This window comes from Meles meles, chromosome 8 (genome assembly GCF_922984935.1).
Source record: "Meles meles chromosome 8, mMelMel3.1 paternal haplotype, whole genome shotgun sequence".
Lineage (NCBI taxonomy): Eukaryota > Metazoa > Chordata > Mammalia > Carnivora > Mustelidae > Meles > Meles meles.
This window is the reverse complement of record NC_060073.1, coordinates 63,450,702-63,463,498: the sequence shown is the minus strand read 5'-3', so window position 1 is coordinate 63,463,498 and position 12,797 is coordinate 63,450,702. Positions and strand designations below refer to the sequence as shown.

The following is a 12,797-nucleotide window of genomic DNA, read 5'->3' as shown; positions in this document are numbered from 1 at the left end:
ATCTTGAGTAAGACTCACTCGAAGAACACAGGTTTGAACTGTATGGGTCCACTCATACTCAGATTTATTCAATAAATACAGTACAGTATTAGAAATGCATTTTCTCTTCCTTATGATTTTAGTAACATTTTCCTTTCTCTAGCTTACTTGACTGTAAGAATACAGTATTTGATGGCTACAACATATGAAATATATCGATTGTTAATCAGTAAGGGTTCTGGTCAAAGTAGGCTATTAGTAGTTAAATTCTGGGGGAGTCAAAGTTATATGTGGATTTTCAACTGTGCCAGGGGTCAGTGCTCTAACCCCTGTGTTGCTCAAAAGTCAATTGTAATTTCAAGTTCCTCATTTAAGAATTGCTGATATAAAAAGCAGGGATCCTCATACCCAAAGCAGAAAAATATACCCAGCTCGTTGTCTTCAAAACCCCCATACACCACAGGTACAGAATTACACGGCAGGTCACCACTCACCTTGTGCTACTGTTGACATGACCACGGATGGTGTGGAAGATACCACAGCTGTCACTGCAACTGTGTTAGGAATAGGTGATGGTGTAGAACTGCTGCTGCCACTGCTGCTACTACTGACCAGGGAGGACTGTGAAGCAGTTATAACCACTGGTGGCTTCTGGGTTGTGGAAGCAATGACTGATGTTGGTACAAGCTTAGTGACTGCTGCATAGTTATGGGATTTGGAGAGAATGTTGGGCACGAAGGTTGAACTTGGTGATGTGGTCACTATAATAACCTAAGGAAGGAAAAATAAGTTATTTTTATGAACCCACTATACTACTAATGTATCTAGACTCATAGTTACATATAATCCAAAAACAGCTTATGAAACATGAAGAAACAATCACCAAAGAGAGATACATAACTAAAAATATGTGTAAGCTTTCCTTTACTAGGAAACCATCAAAATATGTTTAAAAGAAACAATTTTTACCAACCAAGTATTTTTTAAAATAATGTTCAATGCTGTATAAGATACCGTGAAATAAGCATTTCAATATACTGCTTAGGGAGTATAATGGCACAATCTTTCTAGAAAGTAATTTGGATAATCATTCATTTATAAATATTTGTTGAGCATCTACTATGTGCCAGGCATGGTTCTAGATGCTGGGGATAGTGGAATGAACAAAGCAGACAAAGTTCATACTTTCATGGAGCTAAATTCTTATAGGTGGGGAGGAAAACAATAAACAAATTAGAAAATATATGTCACATATATGTCATATAGAGATAAATGGAACAGACACTAAGTAGGGTAGGAAACAAAGAATACTGGGAGTACTGTATTATTGTTTATACAGGAGTCCATGAAAATCTCTCTGATAAGGTAACATTTGAGCAGAGGCTAGAAGCAGAGCAGAGGTGTGAACCACGTTGCCACCTTGAAGAAGTGCTCCAATGGCATAGAAAACAGTAAATAAAAAGGCCCTGAGGCAGAAGCAAGCTTGGTATCTTCAACAAACTTCAAGGACTTAATGAATGGGACCAGAATTTAGGACACAGAGAGTAGCAGGAGACAGAATCAGGGATGTAATGGGAGACTAGATGATATAAAATCATGTTGATGCTATATTCCCTTGATATGATAAATGAAAATGGCACTTTATCAATGTGGTCTTCCTTCCAAAAACCCCAAGTCCTAGTCTAATGATGAGAAAACATCAGACAAATTCCAATAGTGGAGCCTCCTACAAAATATCTGACCAGTATTCTTTAAAATACTAGTCAAACGAAGTCTTGAGAAGCTGTCACAGACAAATGAAGTCTTGAGAAACTTTCACAGCCAAGAGGAACCTAAGAAGACATGTAAATGTAATGTGGTATCCTTTAAGAGAGAAATCTGAATAAACCATGGACTTTGGTTAATCTTAATGCATCAATACTAGTTCATTAATTACAACAAAGTACCACAGTAATATAAAATATTAAGAACAGTGGAAACTGAGTATAGGGCATATGAGAACCCTCTGCACTATCTCCTCAATTTTTCTGTAAATCTAAAACTATTCCAAAAAATATTTTTTAAAAAACATTACTGTCTGCTAGATGATGAGTACAGTAGGGCAGAGGTAGTAGAAAGAGGGAGACAATTAGGATGCTCCTGGAATAAAGCAAGCAGAGATGATCGTGACCAAAGTGTTTATAGCAGAAGTGATGAAAAGTAAACAGATTCTGAATATACTTAAAGATAAAACCAACAGGATTTGCTCACAGCTTGATACAGGGAATGGAGGGGAAAAAAGCAGCAGCAAAGAGACTGCAAAGTTAGCCTGTATGGCTCGAAAAGTGTAGAAGACATAGGGAGGCAAAGATTTCAGATGAAAAAAACACAACAGAGCAAAGGACCTACAGTTGGAATCAGCTTGATGTATTTAAAAACAGAAAGAAAGTCGGTGTGGCAAAAACCATATAGAGCAAGGAGAGGTTGGCAAAGTAAGGAGAGGCCAGGTTATACTTATAAGCTGGAGTAAAGGATTTAAATTTTATACTAAGTACAACAGGAAGCCATAGGGGAATTTTTTTTTTTTTTAAAGATTTTATTTATTTATTTGACAGACAGAGATTACAAGTAGGCAGAGAGGCAGGCAGAGAGAGAGGAGGAAGCAAGCTCCCTGCTGAGCAGAGAGCCCGATGCAGGGCTCGATCCCAGGACCCTGGGATCATGACCTGAGCCGAAGGCAGAGGTTTTAACCCACTGAGCCACCCAGGCGCCCCGCCATAGGGGAATTTTTAAGTGAGGAAACAGCAAAATTTGATTTATATTTTAAAAGATGATTCTAGCTGCTATGTGGTGAGTGCCAAAAATGGAAGCAGTGAGACGAGTAAATAAACTGTTGCAATAGAGCAGGCAGGAAATGATAGAGGCTGCTTGGACTAGGGTACTAATAGTGGAAATAAAGAGAAGTGATCACATGCAGATTCTTTTAAGAGGTAGAGTCAATAGGACTTGTTGATGTAGAGAAATTGTAGGCCTAAGGAAAATAACATAATCAAGATGAACTCCTAGAGCTAATGTGCATTACCTAAATTTCAATCTCCCCAAAATTCTGTAACACAGACACTATTATTATCCCCATTTTACAGCTGAGAACACAAAAATCATTTACAAACCTATAGTATCACAGTTTTATTCTGGGTGGGCATAATTGTGGTATGGTGATACCTAAAACAGAGCAGAGTTTCTTTTTCTTCTTTCACCAAAATTCCCTCTACCTATCTAGGGCAGAAAATTGTTTTGAAAAATCCAAAGAAGTTAAGGGAGAAATTCTCTTTCATTTTCACATTAGTCCTATAAAAGGCCTGATATTACATCAGTTGGTCAAAATTTACTGAGTACGTCTGCACTCAATACTGACATCTCAAAGATGACTATATCATCACTATTTTGACTATACCATCATTATTATACATTTGCAGTGTCATGGAGAATTATAAGACGTAACTACATATCCACTACTTTAAGCAGTTTGTTAACTATTTGATGAGTCTAGACGGATATCTAAGTCTTGACCAGCAAACATCTATATAGAGTTGACCAGCACACTTCCAGATAGACTCAGTCAGCAAATATCTGTACAGCATTATCACAAAAACAATCAAAAGCTATCTTATAAACTGAGAAGAAATAGACCAAAATGGTAAAAAGACCAGAAGTTTAAGAGTCAAATGAACCTGAGCTTAATTCTGCTTCGGCCACTGACAAATGGCAGGCCCCCAGACAGGTTAAAATCTCTGGACTCCAATTTTCATCTATAAAATAGGGATAATAATACCTACCTTGCAAATCATTACAAGGACTGAATGAGATAATGATGTGAAGCATCTAACATAGTGCTAGGCACATAGCAGGTGGTCAATATTTGGCAGTCAACGAACAGTAGTTATTAGAGTACTGCTACTATTCAGTAAAGGTGTTATGGATCAATTCAATCTGGAAATATATTGTATGTATTCTCTTTTTGTTCCATTAAAAAATGTTATATATCTTTTTCCCAAATTCTGATACCCCTGAGAATCCAAAGAACTCATAGCTACTACCACAGTCAAACCAATTATAGTGGTAATGGTAATTAGGTTTCACATCTTCACATTTGCCAACTCTGAACTCATAGTAGTAGCTTCCTGGAGCAGCGTTTATAAGGACTCTGTGACACAGGTAAGGATTCACCAAGGCTTGGCAGGAAAGTATGCCACAGTCAATTAACAATGTCTGTCATGGGCAAGGAAGGGGAAGCATTCACACTTGTGTCAAATAATTCCAATGTTAAAACTAGAGTATCCATGTAGGCTTCTAACATTAAGACAAAATTTCAGCAAAATAAATGTAGAAGTCCTTAAGAGCATTTTTTAGGCTATAGATACAAGTGATAAAATATATTTTAAGATTTCAGTCTGCATGTTGATTTCTGATCTGAAAAGGGGTTATCCAAAATTAGAGATCCACCTTAAAGAAAATGCACTTGTACTTTAAAGTTATGAATTACAACAGGGGAAATAAAGGGATTTTGAAACCAAGTGAACCAAACAGTGTTTATTCAGGCCATAATTCAAATTACTGACCTTCTAGCACTCACAAAAACTCCTTAAGAGTGCTGGGACTTGCACCCTAAGGATAAAATGAAAAATATCAATCAAGCACATGAAAGCATAAAGCTATATTTTGTTGCTTTTTTCATATAAGTGCTGTACCAATGTTATACTTAAAATGAAGGCACCATATTAACATAGGTGGAAATTTGTCTACCCTGAAAATATATGACCTATTTGAATTTGAATCAAGTCCACCAATTCATAAATAATTATACTTAATGTAAAGTCACTTTACCTAAAATAATTCCTAACTTGACTTACATAGGATTTGTGAGAAATCAAAGGTGAATGCAATAATGAAAACAGCCTTACAGAGATTTCAAGAACGTCCAATTACCCAGCAGAAGGAAAACAAAAAATAAATAAAAATCCCAAAGAATATCTATTAGTGCTACCATATTCAGCCTGTCCAAGCATAACAAAAGCAATGGCACTGGGTACACATGAAAAAAAGAGTATAGTTTTGCCTCTGGAACATACTAGATTCTCAGTAAATATTTGTGGATGAATGAGTCTTATTTTTAATTTAATTTGTTTTAAATGTTTATTTTTTAAGTACAGTAGGACAAATCTAAGGTTCTGGGCTTGGAATCTCCTGGCATGGTTCATACGACCAACGGAGATAAATATGCTTATAAGCATCATATGTCTACAACCTCGACTACCCATTCTCAATTGGCAATTCTGAAGAAAAAGAAAAAATAAAGATATGATAAAGTCATTGAATCAAAACAAAACAAAAAACACCAACTTCACTTACAGGTGAATCTTCCATCTTTTACAAGTATTTTTATCTGTGTCTATCTTCCAAAGAAGAGTCGAGAGTTAATAATGTTAAGGTGACATTTACTAAGCATTCATCATATGTGCTATGTTAAGTACTCTCCATGAATCATCTCATGTAATTTTCCTGGTAACTCTAGGAAGTAAGTACTATGATCTTTGTTTTAAACAGAAACTGAGGTTCAAGAGAGCTGGCAGAATCAGAACTAGGAATCAGATCTATTTATTCATTTTCTCATTCATTCATTCAACAAACATTAATAAACACCTTCTGTGTGTCACGAGCTATTCTAAATACTAGGGAATACAGTGATGAATAAGATAAAGTTTCTACCCTCAGCAACATATGCTCTATGGGAGAAACAGGAAATGAATAAAAATATAATATGATACTAACCGGTTGTAAGTATAATAAATAAAAATAAAATGAGTAAGGAAACAGAAAGACATGATGGGAGATGGGTGCTCTTTCAGATATAACTTTGCTACACTGCGATGCCTGGGTGGCTCAGTTGGTTATGCATCTGTCTTCGGCTCAGGCCCCGCATTGGGCTCTCTGCTCAGCAGGGGGCCTGTTTCCTCGGCTCTCTCTGCCTGCCTCTCTGCCTACTTGTGATCTCTGTCTGTGAAATAAATAAATAAAATCTTAAAAAAAAACAAACAAAACTTTGCTACACTATTTCTTAAATACCAAATTAAAAGAGTAGCTAAGAAGGGGGAAGATAGAAGAATTACAGACAAGTAAGTCCCAGCAAAAAAAAAAGCGGGGGGGGGGGGGGGCAGTAAAAAATTACAGTAAGCAGACTTAAAAACTCATAGAGGAGGCTGATAAAAGTTAATATAGGGCTAGTCCAGAAAGCATTAACTGTATTATATTATGAAAAGTGATATTCAGAAGGATTACCTTGGAGTCATCAAAAACAAATGCAAAAATCATGTTCAGTTTAACATTTAAAAAGTTATCAAAAATAGTCAATTTCTACATATTAACGGGTAAGCCTCAATTAATTGATGAATTCATTTTGGAAGAGCTCATTCTCAATAGTGCAAATAAATAAAACGCTGCCTTACAAAAAATACCGGCAAGGAAAGCGAGCTAACATTTTTGGGGGTGTATAGCTATTGTTGTACTTTAAAATACCCAATCTCATTTAATCCTCGCAGTAACTTTTTAAGATTGGCATTATTCTCATCTCACTAATGGGAAAACAGATTCAGAAAGACCTAATTTATCTCAGGTCATACTAGAAGAGCTGGGGTTCCAACTCGGGCCTCTTTGACTACAAAAATTCTTGCTTGATTTTAACACTTTAAACGTTTAAACACTTTTAACTTTACCATAAAGCCTCATCCTGAAACTGAAAACAGAATTACATTCCACAGATCAGCTCATTATCACTTACAGTTTACTAAGAAAATAATTTCTCATGTATTATGTAATGATATCTTTCCAGGAAACTCAAGGAGGTCTTTAAATGAAAGTTATTGTGTGTCTGAGGGTTCAAAGGTGAGAAAGATCATCTGCTGAAGATAAGAATGTACCTCTCCCTTCCTTCCCCCAAATCCCTCTAAAATGGTATGAAGGGATTTTTTTTTAAAGGGGAAGAGGCATGTAAACCCCTAAGGTCAAAATGGAAAGAAGATAACAGCTGTGAAGTTTTGTAAAGTAGACAACAGATAAGTAGTAATCAATCAAGCATAACCTCAAAGTGGAAACAAAGAACCCCAGAAAAACTCAGGACTTGAGAGCAGGAGATATGTCTTAAGTGGGAGTAAAAGTGGCACTAGAGAGAAGAAAATTAGTTGAAAATCTATTTAAGCAGCATATATATCTACAGCTATCCTCCCCCACCCTAAAGGAAGATTAGGAATTTAGTCTCTTGAGGGAGAGATCAAGTCCAAGGGAATTTGCTAACACTGGGCCAAGAGAGCTGAGTACTGTGCTACAGAGAGGTTAAGTGAAGTCTATATACTGAATGGTCAGACTACCCAGCCCATTCCCTCCATTTACTCCCCAAATACTAGCAGACTGGCTAACTATTCTAAGCAGGAGACTGGAAAATTCTCTGGGAAAATCTGACCAGTCCATAATAAAGCCATAATGAGACTGGTAGAGGTACAGGGGTAGTAGGTTTTTCTCAACAGAACAGCCTAGGTAGGTCTACAATGAAAGTCACCAGCCAACATGCCACCCTATACATAAAACTTTCTGTCAGCTTTTAGTGCCCATATTCATATATAATGGACAGCTAGCCAGCATTTAAGAAAACTCTAAAATGAAACAGAGATCAAAACAAATAGATACAAGGAACTTACAGGTAAGAGAGAAAACATAAAAGAATAAAACATCAAAAAAAAAAATCACGGATATCATCAGGATACAGCGATTTTACTAAAGAACAGGATGTTGTTTTTTAAAAAAGGAACTTTTAGAGATCAAGAAAGAGTTACCAGAAGTTTAAAGTATGATAGCTAAAAGGACAAATCCAGAAAAGTAGTGAAGAACAACATTAAAGGATAAAGAAAATAATACTTAAAGAGCATTTACTATGTGCTAGGCTCTATTCTAACAGTTTTATATTTATTATCTCATTTATTTACACCCCCAAAATCTTACAGGTTGTTTTCCTTGTTTTCAAATGAGAAAACTTAATCCAGAATTTAGTTTCCCCACAGTCACAAAACTAGTTAAGTGGCAAAAACAGATTCAAATTCAGAACTCTAGTTCCAAAAATCCAGGCTTTTAACCACTATTATAGTAGAAAGAAAAGGCAAACAAATAGAAAATGGGAATGAGAAAAGAAAAGCAAAAGGATCAATCCAGGCAGTTCAACATCCTAAATAGCTGATCCAAAAAGAGAGAACAGAGAAAGACCTAGGAAATAATTCAAGAAATTTCCCCGAACTGAAGGATACAAGTGTCTAAAGTGAAAGGGACCACTGACTTATGCACCAATGGATAAAATAAAGATCCACACCAAGAAAAATTACCTTGAAATTTCAGAACTTTTAGAGTTCTGAAGAGAAAAAGAGGAAATTAAAATGGCATTGGGCTTCTCAAAAGCAATACTGAAGGCAACAGCCAATGGAGCAGTATCTTCAAAGTTCTCAGGGAAAATTACCTCCAACCTAAAAAATACTCTACCTAAACCATCAAGAAAGTGGGAGACTAAAATAAAGACATTTTCAGTCCACCATACAAGGTCTCCAAAACTTTACCTTCCATCCACCCATACACCAAGAAGCTACCAGAGGATGCTCTAGCAAATGAGTAAATAAACGAAAGAGGGGTATCAGCATGCGAGTGAAGGGAGACTCAAGAAATACAGGTGTGCAACAAGCCTAGGGTGCCATCAGCATCTAGATTAGTGTGGAAAGTTAGAGTGTTCTAATAACGTACAACTGACAGAATACTGACGATTTGAACATACTAAGAAGAGTTTAGGAAAAGAACTAAGGATACCATACAAAGAATTAAAAAAAAAAAAGGCAACAATAATTATTCACTTAATCATATCCTTCCTTTCTTCTACAAAACACACTTCTGACAACTTTGTTACTCTGGCAAAGTAAAAACTGAGTTCCTAAAGGTAAAGTTATCCATATACAGGTTAAAAAAATCTACATTTTCATTTTTTTCCCAAATGGCATTACAGTAATAAAACAGAACAAGTCTTAGAAGTATAACATCTGCTGGCTGTGTGACATTAGACAAGTCATTTGTCATCTCTGAGCCTTGTTTACAAAAAGTGAATTAGTAATATCTATCCCAAAGCTTTCTGTGGAGAATTAAAGAAACCTGATCGTTCCCAGCATAATGCCAAGCACATAGTAAGCACTCAGTGCATGTTTGTTAAATCTGAATCATACTGACTGAAAGAGATGGAAACAGCAATTGGCAGACAGAGACTCCCTCCTTCACATACCTTCTGTGTTGTTGTGTTTGTCGTCTGTGTTGATGGTTTGGTGAAGGTTATTTTCACAGGAGACATGTGGGGTGGTAAGGAGTTGGCAATGCTCTGCATGATGTTGCTCATCTTGGGACTGCCACTCACAGGCACAGTGATCGTCTTTGAGACCGGAACAACAGCTTTTGGAACTTCCTTTAGGACAACGGGGGAGGAGCTAGAAGAATTTGTTCGCCTTCGTTTTCTGGGTTTTTCATCTTCATCTGAACAGCTAACACCTGAAAGGCAATGACAGTTTTGTTGTACTTATCACAATCTAACCCTGCATTTTATACTTCATTTTAAGTCTTTGTGTCATCAGGGGTCCTTGACCTCTCTCCCTTTGCCTCAAGCCCAATCAAACAGTAAGTCCTATCAATCCTCCCTCAGAAGTTTTCTCTGAATGCCTTTCCTTCCTTCTCTAACACTTTGGCTATGTCAGGCCTTCTTATCCCCAGCCTGTATTTTAGCAACCTCCGAAAAGGTGTCCATGCTTCCAACCACTCCAATTCAACCCTCCATCCTGCTGTCAGTTACAGAATCTTATATCTAATGGTGTCAGTGCTTTGCCTTAAATCCTTAAGTAGTTTTTTATCTGCCTACAAGAAGAGGCACTTAAATCATTACTACATCATTCAAGGTTCTACAGCTTTCCAAGAATACAAACACAAGTCTTAACTGCAGAAGTCCACTAATATGTGCTTTTTTTTTTTGAGAAATATAGTACATTACTGTAAATGTTTCTCTTTCCTCTTATGATTTTCTTAGTAACATTTTCTTTTCTCTAGCTTACTTTACTGTAAGAATACAGTATATAACACATTTACGAAATACATACTAGTTAACTGTTTATGTTACCAGTAAGACTTCTGGCCCACTGTTGACTATTAGTAGTTAAGTTTTTGTGGAGTCAAGTTATATGCAGATTTTTGACTGTACAGGGAGTCAGCGTCCCTTAGTCCCACATTGCTCTAGGGCCAACTATACCCTATTCTACCCAACCCTGTGCACCCCTATAATCCTGATACACTGAACTGCTCACGATTCCCTAACCACAAGGTAAGCCACCTTACCACATTCTACCCAACCAGACTCTGCAAACACTATTGTTCTTTGGGGAATACTACCTACCAACAATGAACTCTTCATCATCCTGCAAATCAACTCCTCAGTGACGTTCTCCCTTACTCCTCTAAGCAAAACTAATCCACATCTCCTCTGAGCTTAAGCACTTTGTATATTCTCTTCTGTATCACTTACCCCATGGCACTGTAGCTGCTGGTCTGCATATCTCCTATTATTAAGGGGCTCCCAGATGGCAATGACTAAGACTCATTGGTTTGTTTCCCTGGCAAGTTTTTTGTACATACGAAGCTAGATTAATGAATGATTATATCTCCAACTAATGTTGCCTGTGTGACTTCTGAGAATAAAGCAATAAACTTCCCATTACTTTAAACAACATTTTATGTTTAAAAGGTTTCCTTGGGTTTGGGATTCACTCTCAATGTTTTAAAAAATGATTAAAAAGAAAAAAAAAAGTAGATTGTGGGGTGCCTGACTGGCTCAGTCAGAAGAGCATACAATGATCTCAGGGTTGTGAGTTCAAGCCCCATGTTGGGTATAGAGATTACCAAAAACAAACAAACAAACAAAAAACCAGATCTCTTACAGTCACCTTGGCTAAATCTACAGAAATCAGATAGAAACTTAACAGTTCCAGATTCTTAGTTTTCTTCTTTATGAACTGAAGCCTCAACTATTTTTGCAGACTTAAAAAAAAAAAAAAAATCAAGTGAGAAACATAAAACCTTGCAACATAAACAGGAAACTTCTACAGAGCAGACAAAAATAAGTATATAGCATGACTTACGGAATTGTTAATAAAATATAACTCCTTATACACTTATACCTTCATTTTTAGACTTTAATTTAAATAAGGCTGACAATGACCTAAAATCATTCCTAAAACAGCAACTCTACCTCTAAAAGTTACAAAGAAATCAGGTTTATCGCCATATTGAGAAAAATGAAACTCAAATATTAGTAATCTCCAGCTGATAACAAAAGTAAAACAATACTGACATAACAGACACTAAAATCAAAACATGACCTGGTCTTTAAACTGTTTCACAGGAGAGAATCAAGGAGTTAAAAACTGTAAATAAACTTCAAAAGCTTACAGTCAACTAGACATATAAAAGATGGACTCTCTAGAACGTAGCACTGAATGTAACAGTTGCATGATATGCTATATAAATAATTTTTTAAAGAACAATACAGAGATTGCAATTATAGGAGTAAATGCTGAATAAATCATATAAGCACATTTCTTCAGTTTCCATTCACATTTCTATTCCATGACAATGAAAATCAGTGAATACTTGGAAGATAGCACTGTTCAAGGCAGATTTCCCACAGAGAACAAAAAAAGTCATTTCTCAACCCCCAGAACTGATTAAAAAGCAATATATACCTAGTCACATGTAAAGAAAGGAATTTACAACCTTCAAAAACTAACCACTGCTAATAGCCAGTGGACCGATGATTTAATCCAGGAAGGCAATTCTAATCAGAGCCTATGTTGCAGCATTTAGCCAAGATGGCCCTGATAACACTGAGAATATCACTTACTTTTGACATAAACAGTACTTCCACTTGGCAAGACAACTACATTGGAGGCAGGACTGGCAGGTCTTGGAGACTTAACCGTTGCTATGCTGCCACTTGGAACAGGGGTAGAGGTTGGGGTTGACGTGGTACTTGTGTAGGAATAGCAAACCACTACTGAAGGAACGATAAAAAAGTTTGCTGTTAACTTTCACCAAAACTGTCCACGCATATACAGAAAAGTAATTTTTTTTTTTTTACTGCAGGCCAATTTTAACATTTTCATGTGATCAGAAGTTAGAGGCCATTACGAGGTATTAGGTCCACTAAGTTAAAAGGTATTAATAACCCTTCCTGAAAATCATCACTTCACTGGGTTTTACTCAAGTATTTAATAGCTGGTCTACAGGTGACATTGCCAATGGAAAAGAGCACAATTATAAAGAAATCAAGTTTAAAACTATACTGAGGAAAAAAAAATTTTTTTTCATTCACGGCAAGAGTTAAAAGGCATGTACTTGTATTTCCTTTTCAATACTGACAGCAGCACCAATGATGGAGTGATGCATAATTTTTCCCTAACCATGGCAATTTCCAACTTGGCAACTGGGGGGAACCATAGCAAGGTTACTTTATTATAAAACAACTTACAGTCACTTGCCATCCAAGCAGTGCAACAATAACTCAACTAAATGACAGCATCATATGTTAATTTCTTGAATAACAACAAGAAGTTCATAAGTTCATAGTTCATAAGACACCATTTACTGATAGCATACATTACACTAAATCCTTCTCCATATATTAGCACGAATTCTCACACCACCACATCCTTATTTTAAAGATGAGG

At 36.4% G+C, this 12,797-nt stretch overlaps 1 protein-coding gene across 14 annotated transcripts in view; it reads right to left on the bottom strand.

The window, feature by feature from the left end:
* Positions 1 to 12,797, bottom strand: part of EMSY (EMSY transcriptional repressor, BRCA2 interacting) — a 95,723-nt gene that overhangs the window by 68,251 nt on the left and 14,675 nt on the right. For 10 of the 14 annotated variants that reach the window (XM_046015248.1, XM_046015263.1, XM_046015253.1 and 7 more), the window contains 3 exons: positions 11,972 to 12,124; positions 9,317 to 9,576; positions 474 to 750 (listed from right to left, as the gene is read on the bottom strand). In XM_046015248.1, the coding sequence (XP_045871204.1) occupies positions 474 to 750; positions 9,317 to 9,576; positions 11,972 to 12,124 (690 nt within the window). The remainder of the gene's footprint in view (positions 1 to 473; positions 751 to 9,316; positions 9,577 to 11,971; positions 12,125 to 12,797) is intronic. The other 4 variants (XM_046015249.1, XM_046015256.1, XM_046015258.1 and 1 more) reach the window with 2 other exon arrangements.